General features: G+C 39.8%; 1 protein-coding gene across 1 annotated transcript in view; it reads right to left on the reverse strand.

Annotated features, from left to right (window-relative positions):
* Window positions 1-17,823, reverse strand: part of LOC114609958 (pregnancy zone protein-like) — a 39,699-nt gene extending 21,876 nt beyond the window's left edge. Inside the window, exons 1-13 of the mRNA XM_028754356.1 lie at window positions 17,693-17,823; window positions 16,471-16,654; window positions 15,139-15,292; window positions 14,938-14,990; window positions 13,669-13,689; window positions 12,969-13,137; window positions 12,007-12,091; window positions 10,372-10,495; window positions 6,719-6,833; window positions 5,928-6,037; window positions 3,407-3,568; window positions 1,541-1,768; window positions 106-169 (exon numbers count right to left, since the gene is read on the reverse strand). Coding sequence (XP_028610189.1) covers window positions 106-169; window positions 1,541-1,768; window positions 3,407-3,568; window positions 5,928-6,037; window positions 6,719-6,833; window positions 10,372-10,495; window positions 12,007-12,091; window positions 12,969-13,137; window positions 13,669-13,689; window positions 14,938-14,990; window positions 15,139-15,292; window positions 16,471-16,654; window positions 17,693-17,778 — 1,555 coding nt within the window. The 5' untranslated portion in view covers window positions 17,779-17,823. The remainder of the gene's footprint in view (window positions 1-105; window positions 170-1,540; window positions 1,769-3,406; window positions 3,569-5,927; window positions 6,038-6,718; window positions 6,834-10,371; window positions 10,496-12,006; window positions 12,092-12,968; window positions 13,138-13,668; window positions 13,690-14,937; window positions 14,991-15,138; window positions 15,293-16,470; window positions 16,655-17,692) is intronic.
* Window positions 17,824-18,613: the final 790 nt, after the last annotated feature.

Below are 18,613 nucleotides of genomic sequence, written 5' to 3' on the forward strand. Positions count from 1 at the left end.
ATGCACTTCCTGTGATGTGAGAGAGGCTCCAGTTTGCCCAGTTGTTGAGGTTTGGCAAGATGAGAGGACATTAAAGAAGAAGAAAGAAAAGCAAAAGGTGCTTACTGTTTCCTTGTTCAAGTGACAACACATGACTTCCTGAGTTGAAGATGCTTCCCCTTGCTTTGATCTGAAGACAGAAGGAAATACACCCGTTACCACTGTGAGGTCTATCTGCCCAGACAGGTCAAGGTATGTCTGTTAGTGTACTCATGCTATATAAATAACTATCAAGTTATAGCAACTCAGAAGTAATTTTTATTACTATATTTCCTTTCCATTATATATACATGTGTGTATATATATACACACATGTATATATATATATTTTTTTTTTTGTTCATATATATATATATACATGTATATATATATATGTGCTTCAAATAACAAGTATATAATTTTATGCTTTATTTTCTTTAGTATTTGTTATTTCTAGTAATGTGTAAAAAGTATGTACATAGCTGGGCAGTGGTGGCAGATGCCTTTAATCCCAGCACTTGGGAGGCAGAGGCAGGTGGATTTCTGAGTTCAAGGCCAGCCTGGTCTATAGAGTGAGTTCCAGGACAGCCAGAGCTATATAGAGAAACCTTGTCTCGAAAAACCAAAAAACCAAAAAAGTATGTAGGTATGTATTTTTGCCACCCACTGTATGTAAAATATATGGTGGAGACATGTCTAATATGAGTATCTTCTATTGTTACTCTTCTTTTAATTTTTTTTTTTACATTTTATTTATGAGTGCACACCAGAAGAGGGCATCAGATCTCATTACAGATGGTTGTGAGCCACCAGTTTCAGGGAATCGAACTCAGGACCTCTGGAAGAACATCCAGGCTCTTAACCACTGAGCCATCTCTCTAGCCCCTGGTTACTTTTATTTAAAATAAACAAAATGTATTACTCATTCTCTGTGTGTGCATCTCTGAGATAAGATAATTTGAAAAATTCGATTGTTTAATAATTATGTGGACTATTGTTTCAAGTATTCAGGTAAGATAACTGATACATGTTTTTGAGGAAGAAGCCTAATAAATTATCCAAGGTCTTAAGACTATGAAGGAGCCGGGCAGTGGTGGCGCTTGCCTTTAATCCCAGCACTTTGGAGGCAGAGGCAGGCGGATTTCTGAGTTCGAGGCCAGCCTGGTCTACAGAGTGAGTTCTAGGACAGCCAGGGCTACACAGAGAAACCCTGTCTTGAAAAACAAACAAACAAACAAACAAGACTATGAAGGAATGAAATGGAAATTATAACTATTGTAAATGTGATATTTTTTATAGAAAGAAAGATGTTATTTAGAGTCAATGTTTCAGTAGTGAACAAGACAGTGAATTAAAGCATGAATAATTTCATAGGAAGCAGTTTATCTTCCAGTATAAAAAGCAAAACTCAAATATTAACACTGGTTAATAATGGGTTCTATAAAACCCATTATTTAGAGAGGAACCTAGAAAATTTGGAGTCTATTCAATTAGAAAGAGATGCAGCGACTTTCATTCTTACCAGATAGTAAAAGGTTAAGTCTTTTTCATCTTTCAGGATGTCTTTATTCAAGAGGTAGTGTACCCGAATCTCCTCAGTTTGCCCACAGGCCAAAGTATCAAGAACAAGTTCAAATTGAATATAACTTTGGCTTGGGGAAAAGATCCGAGTTGCAGAATGATCTGCCTGTGTGTGATATTCATCAAGCCACCAGTTATCATAGCACAAATTATTCTTCTTGTAGATGACCTAATGGGAGAATGAACAAGATGTTTGCATTTAGTGTTTGTCTGTTTATCATCTATCTATCTATCTATCTATCTATCTATCTATCTATCTATCATCTATCATCTATCTATCTATCTATCATCTATCATCTATCTATCTATCTATCTATCATCTATCTATCATCATCTATCTATCTATCTATCTATCTATCATCTATCTATCTATTTATCATCTATCTATCATCTATCTATCATCTATCTATCTATCTATCTATCATCTATCTATCTATCTATCTATCATCTATCATCTACCTATCTATCATCTATCTATCTATCATCTATCTATCTATCATCTATCTATCTATCTATCTATCATCTATCTATCATCTATCTATCATCTATCTATCTATCTATCTATCTATCTATCTATCTATCATCTATCTATCTATCATCTATCTATATCTATCTATCATCTATCTATCTATCTATCTATCTATCATCTATCTCTAGTTATCTATCCATCTATCACTTACTTATATGATATCTTTTTGTAAAAAGGTTGTTTTCTTAATTCTATAACCACTTTCCCACCTTCCTATTAAGATTATTTAAACTTTTGTATCTCAGGCTGGCTTTAAAACTCACAGTCTTGCTTCTGTCTCCTAAGTAATGTGATTAAGAAATGCTCACCATGCTTGCAAAGCCCATGTATACTTTTTCTGTTCAGATTTATTTCATTAGTTGCACATATGAGGAATTATTTTACTTATAATATTTCACACATATATTATTTGACCGAGTTTTCCATGAATCCTTTTTATCCTATTACCCATCCCAGAATGTCTCATCTTTCAGCGTCTCTCTCTTATTGTGCCTTTTTTGGGTGTGTGACCCATTGCATTTAATTAGGGTTGTCTCCTGAGTATCCATTGGGGGTTATTTGATTGAGTGGGGCCAATGTGCACATGGCTACATCATTGAGAAATATGATTTCTCTCACCCTGCCAGCTCAGTGTTTTGCAACCCCTTTGGGAGGTCAAACAACTCTTTGACAGGAGTCATTCCCATATCAGATAGATATCTTGCATATTAGATATTTACATTATAGTTCATAAGCAAGATTAGTTAGGAAATAACTAATGAAAATAATTTATTAGGAACTGTATTAAAGGGTCACAACACTAGGAAGGTTGAAAGCCACTGATCTAGCTCCTCTGCCAGGGGTGGGGCATTCTAGTTCCTCTTCCATCCATTATGCTAGTTTTAGCCTTGTATACAGGTCTTGTGTATGTAGCTACTGCCTTATACTTTTATAGCTTTATTACATACGATTATTTTACTGTTCAAGCACAAACAATTTTTTTATGCTAAAGGAATCAGGTATAGTCTAACTGGTAATAGAACTATGAAAATACTGAAAACTTCAAGACAATCCCAGGAGAGTCTTCCCAGTGTTACAGAAGGCAGAACATGCTGTAAGTGTACCTGACACAGAACTTTCTGCCCTCTGTTATCTGTTCCCAAGTTGCTCAGTTTGCCTTATTTTCTAACACACTTCTTCTGTCCCTGGAATTCACGTGTCTCTCTCTCTCACACATCCTTAAGTTGCATAGTCCTGTGACCTAAGCCTTTTCAGCCTCAAGTGCCCATTTCTACTTACCGTGACTCTCATAAACGGGAATGTGAAGTTGGAAGTGTCAAGGAGAATGTTGGCCAAGCCATGCGCATCCGTAGTCAAAGTGGAGTGGTGCCCAGTCGCATCCACGTGGACAGAGACTTTTTTGTTGGGCATTGGTTGATCCTTCTCATCAACAAGAAGAACCTAGAAACAGGAAAGTGACAGCCAGTTACAAATGGCAGCTAGCCACTCCATCTGTCCAGTCTGTTCAGTTTACATCTTTGTCTCTTGTCCCTGTCCTTTTCTGAAGATCTTCACGTCTGCAAATGAGACTTACTTTCTGAGTCTTAAATTGTGATATTTCTTTTAAATATTTCCTCTGGTTTTTGAAAACTGTTGATTTATTTTTATTTCATTTCTTGTAAATGATTTTATTTACATTTTATTTTATGCATATGGGTGTTTAGTCTGCATGGATGTCTGTATACCATGTATGTGCCTGGTGCCCTTGGATTCAGAAGAGGGCATCAGATCCCCTGGAATTGGAGTTTCACATGGTTGTGAGCTGCCATGTGGGTGCTGGGAATTGAACCTGGGTCCTCTGAAAGTACAGTTCTTAGCCACTGAGACATCTCTTCAGCTCCTTATTTTATTATTTTTAGTTAAAAACATGAATGCTGTACAATTTTAAAGTACAGTGTTACATCTTGATAACTGCATCTAAGGTGGATTGATTATTTTCAGCTAACGAACCTTTCCATTACAGCTTGTGCCTTTTTAAAAACAAATATTTTTAATGAGATAGGATCTTAGCTGTTAGTTTTATGTCAATGTGACACAAGCTAGTGTATTTTTAGAAGAGGAGAACATGAACTGAGAAACTTTCCCCCACCAGATTGGCATATGGGCAAGCCTGTGGTGCATTTTCTTGATTGATGACACAGGAAGGAATGGCCTACTGTGGGTGGCCCCTCTCCCTGGGCAGGTGGTGCTGGGTTGCATAAAAAAAGCATTCTGAGCAAACTATGAAGAACAACCAAGTTAGCAGCATCCCTCCAAGGCCTTTGCTTCGGTTCCTGCTTCCAGGTTCCTGCCTTGGGTTCCTGCTCTGACTTGCCCAGCTGGTTGGCTACCATCTCTCTTTCTATGTTCAACTTCCAGTGAGCTCACATATTACAGTTTTCAAGTGATCTTCTCTCTACTTGTGGTGACCTTGTCAAACCACAACATACTTATCAGTGTCTTTCCAACTCGCTATGAAATACTAACATGAATGCAAAAAAGAATAAAAGTCAAATTCAGATATAAAATTCCAAATATAAATGAGGAAATTGCCCATAAATTTAGACCAAAGATTATCTACTGTAAAAGCAAACTTGAAAAAAATCCCTAAAACCTTAGCTATGCTATATAAATGCAAATGAGCAGTTTACTTAGTTGTTTTATCGGTCCTACATTTACCAACATTAAAAACATTGTTTTAGTACTGAAAAAGAAGTCTACAATTTTCAGTAATTAAAATTTTTATCATCTAGATAAAAACTATTGATACCACTTGGATGTTAATTGTCTGGCAAAGGCTTGGACTCCAAAGTGGTGCTATAGGTAGGAAGAGCTGAATTTGAAGTTTTTAGGTCATTGGGGGTGTGTTGTCAAAGGAGACTGGAATCTTGGCTCTCTTTTTCTATTTGTCATGAGAGGGAGAATTTGACCTGCTCTGTGCCTCCATTTTAATGAATGGTATCAACTCACACACACACACACACACACACACACACACACACACACACACACACACACCACATAAAAGAGAGTTCCAAGACTCCAGGCCAAAATAAACCTTTGTAAGTTAATGGTCTCAAGTATCTTGTTATAGTAATGGAAAGCTAACTAACACAATTACTTTTAAAAATTATTTCTAATTTCATCAGAAAGGCTTTGTTTACAAAGAGGGAATCAAAGAGAATATAACCAAACAGTACCAAAAAAATATATTACAGAGGCATGGAAGGAAATTGATTAAAAATGTGCTTTGCTTTTCAACACTTCACTATATTGGCAAATGTAAAACTTGTTATAATTTCTTTTTCTAAATAATTGCTGTAATATATTTTGATTTTGCAATTAAAATTTTTTTCTCAAAAGATCTTATGCCTGGGGTTGGGGAAACTGCTCAGTGGGTGAAAAGCTTCTTGTGCAGCATGAGGATTCAGTTCCCAGCACTACGTAAATGTTGGTGGGTATGGCAGCTTGCCTAGGATCCCACAGCTTAGAATGTAAATACAGGGATATTTGGAGCAAGCTGGCTAGCGAGACTAAGCAGAATTGCCAAGCACTAAGTTCCAGTGAGAGATTCTGCCTCAATGAATAAGGTAGAGAACGCCTGGGAGACCCCTGACAACACTTTGAGCCTCCCTCCATACACGCACATGGCATGCACACATGTACCTGCATACATGTGTGCCCATACTCATCTAAAGGTATATACATGTATATATGTATACCCTGCACACACAAGACTATTTCATGTCCCTTAGTATGATTACAGGAGAGAATATTTTACCTGTCCAAAGAAAGGTAGCCCAGGCCTGTAATGTTTATTTGCTTTAGTAAATTTCAGTTTGCTTAGGGTATTTTCGATTTTACATGATCCAGTACCAGTTAGTTCTATTCCTGAAAAAACAAAACAAAACAAAACCAAAAACTGTGAAGTCAATATTGTGTATTCAAAACTTACCTTCTACTTCCTCCTCAGGTCTCCTCTGTTATTACAGGATGCTACAATAATTCGTGAACACTTTATGAGGTAACATATCCAACACATTTTTATTTATCCTGTATCTTTTCTTAGCATTATTTTAAAGTATCTAAAAGTATCCAAAGTATCTAAAGTTTATTTAGGTCATTATCAAACACATCTGAAGCTAGCCCTGCTTTTCAGAGCCTTGTCTAAGCTCCTCGCTGTTTGACTCAAAATTCTCCATCCTGAGAACGAGTGTGCTCGAGTGCTTTCCTCTGCCCATCACTAATCTTCCCAAACGTCACTCTCCCTCCACAAAGCATATCAAATACAAACTTAAGAACCTCTCTTCCGCCTCTACATTAGAATTAATTACTTCCCTTCAGACCCACTTTTCCCTTAAGTTTTGCATTCCTTATGGAAATTTTATCACAGTGACACATATACACACAAACACACCCACACACCTTCTGTTTTTAAATATTTAATTTCTTGAGATTGGCGACCTGCCACTTTCAGAAGATTCAGAAACCATAAAGTGTTCAAAATGGGATGGAAGTTCGATAAGTTTCCACTTAATTAACATTTACTTAAAAAAAAAAAAAACAACAAACCTGTTCCCTCTTCTTTGATTTTGGCTTCCACCTCTATCTTCATGTTGTAGCCTTCTTGCCTGAGCTGGAATACTTTGGTTTTTACAACTTGCCTGAAACATCCTTTATCATCTGCCTGAAGAGAAGAGGAGAGTTTCCAAGTTCTCTGAATTGCCATAAAAATGTCGGTTATAAGTTCACAAAAAAGTTTGACGTACCTTTTTGGCTGTTTTATTTTTCCCAACCCCAAGGATGACACCGTTTCTTTGTTAATCTCTGGATTATTTACAGCCAGCCTTTGCCTCCCCTCTTCCAAAAATAGATCCTATGTGTACCACGTTGGCTCTCCCAGAGTTTCCAAGTGTGCCATCACATTTTGTAAGTATAGCAATTTGTACATGTTACTCCTCAAATGATAACAGTCCCTCCATTCTTCCCACTCACCTCAGGCATAACGTTTTCTAAGAGGCTTGTATAACCACCTCTAGCTAAATATTGACTGTTGGCCACCTCTCTCTCTCTCTCTCTCTCTCTCTCTCTCTCTCTCTCTCTCTCTCTTTATTTATTTAATGTATATGAGTACAGTGTAGCTGTCTTCATACACACCAGAAGAGGACATTAGATCTCATTATAGATGGTTGTGAGCCACCATGTGGTTGCTAGGAACTGAACTCAGGACCTCTGGGAGAGCAGTCAGTGCTCTTAACCACTGAGCCATCTCACCAGCCCATGTTCTCTTATTCTATGATTATATTTAAACATACTGGTCTACATTCCTTGTATATGGTATTGGGTTTCATTACTTCACTGTATGCGAATATATGATTTACTTTTACACATTTTCTCCCTCTCTTCTCCTCTTTCTGCTCCTTACCCTTAATTCTTGTGTTCACTTAGGTCCATGGTTCTCAACCTGTGGGTTGTGACCCCTTTGGGAGGGTAGAATGACCCCTTTACTGGGGTCACCTAAGACTGTTGGAAAACACAGATATTGGAAAATCCAATATAATATTGGAAAACGATATTACTATTCATAACAGTAGCAAAATTACAGTTATGAAGTAGCAACAAAAATTATTTTCTGGTTGGGGTGGGGGTCACCACAACATGAGGCACTGTAGGAAGATTGAGGACCACTAGCCTGTGTAGTTCTTTTTCTGCTTTCTTCCTAATTATATGTAAACACATGATTTTATTTCTCTATAAAAGACGGGAACCACAAATGAGAGAACAACATATGACACTTGCTTCTCTGAGGTTGACTTACTTCACCAATTATCTCTAGTTGTGTCCATTTTCCTACAAAATCACATAACTTGCCTCTGTTCATAGCTAAAACATTTCCTTCTGCAGATCACACCATGGTTTCTTTACCCACTCCTCTATTGACAGACCCCTCACTGGATTTATAACATGGCTGTTGGGACAGTGCTGTAACAACTGTGGATGTGCCATGTTGACTCTGTGGTGTGTGAATCTTTCTGGTAAACACCCAGGTATGTCATACGATAGATCTATTTTTATTTTTTTGAACTTCCCTTCTGAGTTCCTTAGTGGCTGGAGTAGCTTACGTGCCCACTGCACGGGTGCTCCCTTTTCTCTGTGTCCTTGCCAGCATTTGTCACTTCCTGTATTTTCTTGCTGTCTAAGACACTGGGAACATGCATAGCCATTGACTAGACAAATCCTTATAGCAATCAGGTTTCTGAATTAAATGTTGTGACCTATGTTTTAATAAAGATTTATTTCTGATTTGCACCTACGTACATGGAAATATTCATTGCATAATAAATTTAATTTATATCATAGTTGTACATGCTGATAAACATTTGGAATCCCAGCATTTGTGAGGTTGGAGCAGGAGAATTATTTGAGGTCAGTTTGGAATACATAGTGAATTTGAGGCTAGCCTGGGCTATAAAATTTTTCTCAGCACGTACACACATGCACACAGACACAGACACACACACTCTTCCTCTTCCTCTTCTTCCTCCTCTTCCTCCTCTTCCTCCTCTTCTTCTTCCTCTTCCTCCTCCTCCTCCTCCTCCTTCTCCTCCTCCTCCAAATTCCATCATAATTAATGAATTTATAGACGTCATGAGTCATTTTCTGGACAGTCAGAGTGTGAGCTGATAGTTTGTCAGTGTTTCCCTTTGTTTATCCTCACACTTCCGCTTCAGCCTCTCACTGATTAGCCCCCTGCAGCTTTGGTGACTTCCCTGCAGTTTCTCTACAGTGCCTGCTCTAATAGCCATCCCTGAATTTTTTACCTATCCTTCTTCTGAAATCAGAATGCATGCATACAACTTCCAAGGCCTAACACTATTACTGAGGCTATGGAGCGCTCACAGAAAGGGACCTATCATAACTGCCCTCCAGAAGACCCAACAAGCAGCTGAAAGGGTCAGATGCAGCTATTTGCCCCCAACCAATGGACAGAAGTTGCTGACTCCTGTGGTTGAATTAGGGAAAGGCTGAAAGAAGCTGAGGAGGAGGATGACCCTATAGGAGGAACAGCAGTCTCAATTTATCTGGACCCCTGAGATCTCTCAAACAGTGGACCATCAAAAAGGTAGCATACACCAGCTAATATGAGGCCCCCAACACATATACAGGAGAGGACTGCTGGGTCTGTGTTCAATCAGAGAAGATGCACCTAACCCTCAAGAGACTGGAGGCCCCAGAGAGTTTAGAGGTCAGGTGGAGTGGGGCGTGGGGGATGGGAACAGCTTTGTGGAGACAGGGGGTGGGTTGGAGGTATGGGATATGGAACAGTTGGAAGGTGGAGGGGGGGAATAAAATCTCAAGTGTCAAAAATAAAGAAAGAAAAGAAAAGAAAAAACAAACAAAAAGAATCTTTAATTTTATTTTATGTCTGTGGGTGTTTTGCCTGCATGTGTGTCTATGCACCATGTGAATGCAAAGCCCATGGAGGCCAGAAGAGGGGGTTGGATGCTCCTGGAACCGGAGTTACAGAAGGTTATGTGTTGCTGTATGTGTGCTGGGAATTGAACCTAGATCCTCAGCAGGAGCCACAAGTGTTCTTAACTACTGAGACATCTCTTCAGGGCCATCAGTTCTTTTTTGAGACTAGTTCTCATTCAGCCCACATCAGTTTCGACCTCATTATAAAACCAAGAACTTCTGTTCTTGCCTTTGCTTCCTAATGACTGGGATTACAGGTCTGAGCCTCCACACTCAGCCCTATCCAATGTTTTCAATGCAATTTTCTACTCTCAGCTGTTTTTCCTCAATTATCCCTCCTCTGAGACATAAGGACCTCTAATTGCTGTCTTCCAGGTCTTCCTTTTCTGGGCCAGATGCTATTCAGTATTTTTCTCTGTGTCATTTGGAAATGATGTGCTCCTGGATTCCCACAGTCCTTAACATCTTCTCATTCTACTGTGATAAAATAACACTACTTTATTCTTTTAGAACTTGACATATTGATTGCTGTTGGCAAGAATATTACAAAATTGGTCAAATGGATGCAGTTATAGATTCATAATCTCCTCCATCATCCAGGCCCCTAATACCACTAACCATTCTCATATTTCTTTTCCCAACTACAAAGTCTTACTTGATGGCACTTCAAGTGTATGTCCTATTGCGTTGCACTTAGCACTGTATGTAGCTCATGACAAAGTAAGAACTAAGGAGTGGCTTCTACATACCTGTTTGCTGAATTCTTCACAGATACTTTTCGAATTTTGGCCATGGCAGTTGGAGTAGAATTGTGAATATTTTCTGCACACATTCATTGTCACCAGACCGGGAACAGGCTTTCCATACGTGTATCTAGAACAACAACATGATCAAATGTGAATGACACAGATTTTTTTTTTTTTTTAACCTGACTGGACCCAGTCACTGTTCCATCGTATTTGTCTATCTCTCTAGTGTTTGCACTCCAGAAAAGCTGATACCAGGCTTCATCCTGTCTAAGTGTGAATGTGCAATAGTTTTAAGACAAAGTAGTCAATGAACCTTTTGAAAATGTCTCTAAATGGAAAGATACTAATTTAGTATCTTTCTAAGGTTCTTTCCTTCCTCCTCTCCTCTCCTCTCCTCTCCTCTCCTCTCCTCTCCTCTCCTCTCCTCTCCTCTCCTCTCCTCTCCTCTTTTCTTTCTTCTTTCCTTCCTTTTCTTTCTTCCTTCCTCTCTTTCTTTCTTTCTTTCTTTCTTTCTTTCTTTCTTTCTTTCTTTCTTTCTTTCTTTTAATAAACTTTGGGGAGAGGGTCTCATTATGTTTTCTGGGTTGGCTTAGAACTTGGTATGTATACCAGGCTGATGTAAACTCAGAGATCTGCTTGCCTCTGTCTCTCGATTACTGGGATTAAAGGTCACTACACCCAGCTCTTTCTCTCCTCTTAGTTGAAGTTTTGCTATAAGACTGTCCTGTTCACTGGAAAGATGGTAAATAAGATGCTCTTCCAGAGGACCCAGGTTTGATTCCCAGCACCCACCTGATGGTTCAGAACAATCTGTAATTTCCAGGGACTCTGATGCCATTTTGTGGCCTCTGCAGGCACCAGGCATGCATGTGGGACACAGACACATGTGTGGGCAAAATGTCCATACACATAATAAAGAGGGCTTCCGGCTCTTCCAAAAGAACCTAAGTTTTGTTCCCAGCACCCATGTTAGGTGGCTCACAACTGCCCAGCTTTAGTGCTTCAGTGGACCTACTGTCTCTGGGCTTCTTGGGCATCTGCCCATGTATGTAGCACATCTGCACATACCCACATAATTAATTTAAAAATGATTGTCTCTGATGTCAGATTACCAATGTTATTTTATCTAAAAAAGAGAAAAAAGATATATAAAGACTATATTTCTAAGTATTTTAAAATAATAAGTATGAAATTGTTTGGGAAAGCAGTGGTTACAAAATATAAACATGATTTGTAAATAATATCGTGCTGACTCAGTTTGTGCTGAATACGGTGGAAGGGTACCATGCAAAGGTGGAATTAGTTTCCTGCTTTAGAATGCCCTGTGGCCCATGTTGTGGTAGAGGATTTGTGACTCTTGCCTTAGATTTGTAACTAGAATTTCTGAAGGTGGGGCTAGGGATTCTAATTTTAATTAAGCCCCTCCTGTAGAGCTGATGTAGGACAATGTCCTCGAATCTTCCCTTAGGCCAGTCGTGAGGTTGTATCTTTAGCCTCATGGCTATAGATTTCTGCTTGTACTCCCTGTCCAATGCCTGTAAGTGCTGATAAGTAATGTATTACTAAATATTATTTAAAATACCACCTCAGATAGGATATGGAGACCAAAATAAGATGAAAAAAAATGTAACTCACGAGCCACAAACAGTTACAGGAAGTTCCTCTTCCAGGAAAGACATAGTCTTGGGCATTTTTACTTGCACCTCAAATTTGGGTAAGACTGTTTGGAATAGAGAAAAAAAGTAGGTGAGAGTAGGTAAGAGACCTCCTAAATATTACCAGTGGATTATATTAGAGAAATCTATGACATAGAATCACATAGAAAGAGCTCCAGGGTCAGTACTAGGAAAAGACGTTGCCATTCATATTACTGTGAGCAGTTTGTACCATAGCTACTTGGTGAAACTGAACTACATTTCCCAGACTCCTCTTCTCTGATTTTGTGCAAGATTTCAAAGGTGAGTGAAACATCACTGGGTCTGAAGACCACCACAGTTAGTAGAAGGAACAGTAGGGCCAGTGGGTTCAAGTTTGATCTCTCTCTCTCTCTCTCTCTCTCTCTCTCTCTCTCTCTTTCTCCCTCTCTCCCTCCCCCCTCCCCATTCTCTCATTTTAAGCTCTTCCGACTGACAGACATCGTCAGCCCCATTATCAGATACGTGGTTGTAGGTCTACTGAGCTAAAGGTCTGCAGACTCTTTCACTGGTTCCCATGAATCTTCCACTCTGGAAGCTTCACTCTGGAAGTTGCACACCCCCACCTCTCTCATGCTCTGACTAGCCCATGCCCACTTCAGAACTTGCTAGTCACGTTCTGTGATTTGCCACTTCCTCTCATTGATTCCTTCCTTTTCCATAGATGTGAAAGGTATTATTTTCTTATGTGACTGTCATAGAAGCTTTGGGGAGCTTTGAGAACCATGTTTTATGATTGGTTTCCTGATATCAACCTCCCCCATCTACATGTGCACACACAGAGTGAAAACATACCACACCCCCGACATGCACACACATGCATATACCACACACAAATACAGATAAGTAAGTTTAAGGGTCCCACCATCATACATGTCTTATACATGTACAATTCTTACTTACCATATTCCTTCACTTCAAAGGAGTGTTCTATTTTCTTCCCTGAGTCCTTCTGCACTACAACCTTGTAGGTACCTAGAGCTGGCTCAACAGACAGCGGGAAAGAGAGCTGCTGGAGTCCTCCTGGTAGATGGATATTTTGCCATTGAAAAATTCGATTCCTTTTGGGATTCTACAGAAAGACATTATAAGTTGTATAAACAATCGAAGTATATAATTTTATTAGAGGTCAGCTTATCAGGTAATAGTAACAACACTGGGTGTTTAATAGGCAGTTGGTGAATTAGTGCTGATGCCATTAATCAACTTAAAAAAATTGTAGACCTGAATAACAGAAAGTGAGGTCACCAGCTATGGGATCCTTTGAACCTTACAGCTATGCCCTCCCGGATGCTACAGTCTTGTCTGATCTTGGAGGCCAAGCAGGTTAGTACTTAGAAGGGAGATCCTGAATATGTGTGTCACAATGGACTTCCTTCTGATATATATGTCTGTTTTAGCCAGAAATATTTGAAGAGCCACAAAATCACGCCATCATAAAGTACTGTGTGCCTTTACTTTTACTTTCCCAAAGAACCTGAGGTAGGCAGAGAAGGTAGGATCTGTTTAGTAGAGGTGAAATGGAGTCTGAAGGGAGACAGGAGATCCTGTGGAACTTGGAGGGTATTGTCATTTCAACTGAGATGTACAGTTTGGTACCTACCTGGATATAAACGACAGGGAACTGGAAAGAAAAAAAGCGGTGTGAGTATGCGGTGGAATTTAAAAAGAGAGCATCTTTGTAAAATTACAGTCTCTAAATTTTACTGCACTGATTGCTTCCTTTTTTATACAATATCTTACTTCCTTGTTCCATACCAGATTAATTAGTTCTTGGAGAATTTTGTAAAATGAGTTTGGACCATACTCATCCCTCCCACACTCCTCTCAGATCCACACTCCCTTCTCTACCCACCTACCTTCATGTTCCCCCTCCCCTATCAGGTCCAGTGGTGCTGCCCACATAGTCACGGATGTCAGAGACGACCATGACATCACATAGTCACGGCTGTCAGAGATGACCATGACATCACATAGTCACGATGTCAGAGATGACCATGACATCACATAGTCACGATGTCAGAGATGACCATGACATCACAAAGGCACAGATGTCAGAGATGACCATGATATCAGGTGATAGAGCCTATATCACAGAGGAACAAAGTCACTCTTTTTTTTTGTCTAAAGTAGGTAGAGGTCCTCTGTTTGATCCATTACCTTTTTACATGTTCAATTTGGAACATAAATCTCTTAAGAAGTCATGGCTTTTTTTTAATGACTAGCATACATTTGAAGATATCTGGATAAAAGAAAGTATATTAGTATTACTATTTTGGAATTAATACTTGCTTAAGAGAAACCAAATGTTCTTCTGGAATCTTTTTTGTTTTGTTTTGTTTTGTTTTGTTTTGTTTTGTTTTTCAAGACAGGGTTTCTCTGTGTAGTCCTGGCTGTCTTGGAACTCACTTGGTAGACCAGGCTGGCCTTGAACTCAGAAATCCGCCTGCCTCTGTCTCCCAAGTGCTTGGATTAAAGGCGTGCTCCACCACTGCCTGGGGACTGGAATTTTTTTAGAGGACGTTTTCAACTGAATATCTTTTTGTTGTTATATTGTAAACACTATGTGGTCCAGGTAGGCCAGGGCCTTGTGACCCTTCTCAGCTTCCCACCTTCTGGGATGAGAAGCATGGGTAGCCTGACCCAGCTTGGTTTTGAATGCTTTATCTACTCTAAGATGCAGTTGGTGAACTGTCTCAATGCTACCATTACATATGCTTCTGGCATGGAAGCGCTCAAGCAATGTTCTGTGGTAGAGTCAGGTGTCTCTTAGACAAGTTCAGGTTTTCTAAAGAATCAGACTTAGATGTTTGTTTACTTTTCTCATTGTAAACAACCATTCTCACTACTTACCCACCAACAGGAGACTCACCGTTTCAATCAACGGGCGAAAACTGATGTCCAAAGAGACAATTCGGAATTTCACTGAAACAGAGATTTTGCTGTGAGACCCCCAACAATGGGAACCCAAGGCCAGAGGTCCCATGACTACAGCTTAGTCATAAAGAACAACACCAAACCCCACCCTCCACCCCACCCCCACAGTTGTTTTTGTCCAGTAAATGCTTTATACCTGTCTGTCCTGGTTTGTATATGGGTTTGTCTGTCTGTACAAAGACTGGGCTTTCAACTTTTATTATCCTCATTGACTTCTTCTTTATGAAGTGCTGCGTTGGTCCTTTTATCTCCACAGCAATGAATGCCGGGGATGAAGGTGAATTTGAGATCTGCAAAAACCCGTAGAGAGTATGTTCAGATCCATTTCTGGATGCCCGGCATCCACACGAATCTGTTTTCTTTGTGAATCCTTGAGAACTGGTAAGGGGATGTCAAGGACTCAATTTCTTGTTATATCCAAAGTCATGATTGTGTAACATGGTTTTATGAGAAAACATTGCAAAACAACAGATCATTCTTCAGTGCAGTCAGGACAGTGAATAAGATGGTGTCCTTGTATTTTCACAGGAAAGTCTTGCTATTAAAAATAGTTTCTCTATTCCACCTTCCAAGGCCAGAATCTGCTATCTGTCTTAAATGAATTATTTGTCTTTTAAGAAGATCAGTATTCAAAGGTTTGAGACATGGCTCAGCATATAAGGGCACACAGTGCTTTTGCAGAGGACCTAAATTAGGGTCCCACATCCATGTCAGGAAGACCACAGCTGCTCACAGCTCTAGCTCCAGGGTGCCCTCTTCTGGCCTCAGTGGTCACCTGCACTCTTGTGCACATACACAGAGACACAATTTAATCTGAAAATAAATCTTAAAAAGAATCTCAAGGGGCTAGAAAGATGGCTCAGCAGTTAAGAGCATTAACTGTTCTTCCAGAGGTCCTGAGTTCAGTTCCCAGCAACCACATGGTGGCTCACAACCATTTGTAATGGAATCTGATGCCTTCTTCTGGCGTGTCTGAAGATAGCTGCAGTGTAGTCATACATTAAATTGGATAAATCTTTTTTTTTTTTTTTTTTGGTTTTTCGAGACAGGGTTTCTCTGTGTAGTCCTGGCTGTCCTGGAACTCACTCTGTAGACCAGGCTGGCCTCGAACTCAGAAATCCGCCTGCCTCTGCCTCCCAAGTGCTGGGATTATAGGCATGCGCCACCACCGCCCGGCTTGGATAAATCTTAAAAAAAGAGAATCTCAATATTTATGTCTGTAAGAGGATAAATATTATTTACCTCAGAAGTTTATTTTAAGATAAAATTAAATCTTTCTTACAGCTATGGTAACCTTTTAAGTACTTCATTAGACCTGTTTTTAAGTATCATAAAGGCGATTTGAAGTATACTCTGTATTCATTACTTTTGCTTAATTAAAGTATTTCTTTTTGATGGATGAGAATATAAAGTTCAACTCGGTTACTCTTTCTCTACCAGTGCAGCACATCCAAGGAGGGACACTGACCGTGAAGGAGCTGCAGTAGAAGGAGTCCTTATCCACGACCTGGTCTGTGAGGAGGTTTGTGTGCTGCATCTCATGCAATAGAGTTATGTTGAGTGTCACAGTCTCGTTCACGTGGTTGAGGTTGACACAGGCCTTTTCAGGAACTCCTGCGTAGAGCTCTGACGGCACCAGCACCACATATTGTCTGTGGAGAAGAGGACCAACCATGAAGGATTCAAAAGATGTCATTATTGGGAGTGTTTTCTAGTATTTTTCATATTGCCATCAATCATAGGTTTCAGGAGGATTGGGTTCCCTGGAGGTCAACATAAAACCTAAGATTAGACAAGGGTTCTCTGGTGTTCAGGAAATGTCCACCCCCAGGATGTTAGAAACGCTGGACAATCAATTCAAGTTATTGCCATGTAGCAATTTCCTTTAAATCGAAACATTCCTTCCTGGGAGAAGGATGGAGGTATGAGATACAAAAGGTAAATTTTATGAGCTGAGGCTAACAGGATTGATGCAGTCTCTCCATGGTTACAGAGGCAGTAAATAACTATTGGAGACAAGAGAGAAGCAGAGCTGCCTATAAGAGACTCCTGGACCAGCCAAGTCTCCCGGAGGAGACTCCTCTACCAGCTGAGCTACCTTCAAGTCAAGCAAGGAGGGAGTCCCAGGAATGCAGCTTTCATGAGTCAGCACCAAGACTGAGGTGAGCCTTTTTGTGACACAGTTGTCTTGGAATCATCCATGTTCCTGTAAGCAACCTCTGACCCATTCCTGGAGGTAATCCACAAATACATTGGTTTACCAAGTTGGAGTTTGGTAGAATCATTAATGTTGGCTTCCTATCTGGGCTGGGTAAGTGTTTGTGTCAGGTCTTGCCACACACACACACACACACACACACACACACACACATCTGATGCGGCAGCTATTATGTATTTCAGTTAGAAATTCCAAATTTCCAAACCATGAGCTAATCAGTGGTTTATCACCGGAAGCCTTAAAAACCCAACTGCATGTGGCCTTGGGTTCCACGTGAGCATCACAAATTTTATCCAGGAAGCCAGAGAAACTAATGCACAACATGTGAGGAGAAGCTGGATTGCTTTTCAATCCAACAACTAGTCCTTCCAAGTTCTTTGATAACAGATTTACTGCATAGGAGACCAGGAAAGAGATAATATGGTGGGAAGGAAGGACATAATAGAGTTTCCTGGAAATAAGAGTAGCTTACGGTTTTGCAGTAGCTGCAGTGGCATCTCTAGGAAGAAGCAGGAACAGTAAAAGGAAGGCTGGTGTGGGCAGCTGGTTTCTCCTCATGGTGGAGAGGGGCAGAGAAGAACGGCTCTGAGCCCTCAGCCCCTGAACTCTGATCCTTGTCCGGATCTGCTGGTTTTTATTTTACCTGATGGGCAGTGAAAGTAAACTGCCAACCATCTATTTTTGTAACATATTAACTACTTCAGTATTAAAAAATCAATTCCAGATCATTTCCAGGACTATGTTCTTTTGTCCACTTTTAAAAGTTACCCAAATGTTTGGAAGATGGTGCTTACAGGCTGCTACTTGCTCAGGTTAATACACAGGACTTTAAACATTAAAAAAAAAATGAAATAAATCACATGGTTTGATATAGTCAATTAATATACCTCTCTAGTTTTTTTTTTAAAAAAAGATAATGATTGCAAATATACAGTATCAATCTTCTCTTCCTAACTCGAAGTATTGCATTCTCTCAATGACATAATGTAATTTACCACTGAATGTTAGATAAGGTAAGTTTGGAGGTGTATGCTTCATTTTTTATTTTTTATCTTTTAAGAAATTAAAAAAATAAAGCTAAGTTAGACTTTGGTAGAATCATTGCTTTGGTTTGTCATTGCATCCTTATCTGGGGTGAATAGATGTTTATATCAGGCCTTCCTAGGAGAAGTCTGACACAATAGGAATGTGTGTGTTTGAGGGTACATGTGAGTGTGGCAGAGACTGTCATCAGGTAACTTCCCTATTTCCCTCCCCCCCCCTCCCCCTCCTCCCCCTCCTCCTCTTCCTCCTCCTCCTCTTCCTCCTCCTCCTCCTCCTCCTCCTCCTTTGTTCTTTGAGATAGGGTCTTTTTGTGTGTGTAGCCGTGGATATCCTGGAACTAGCTTTGTAG

The sequence above is a fragment of the Grammomys surdaster genome, unplaced genomic scaffold (assembly GCF_004785775.1).
Source record: "Grammomys surdaster isolate TR1022 unplaced genomic scaffold, NIH_TR_1.0 126013, whole genome shotgun sequence".
Taxonomy (NCBI): domain Eukaryota; kingdom Metazoa; phylum Chordata; class Mammalia; order Rodentia; family Muridae; genus Grammomys; species Grammomys surdaster.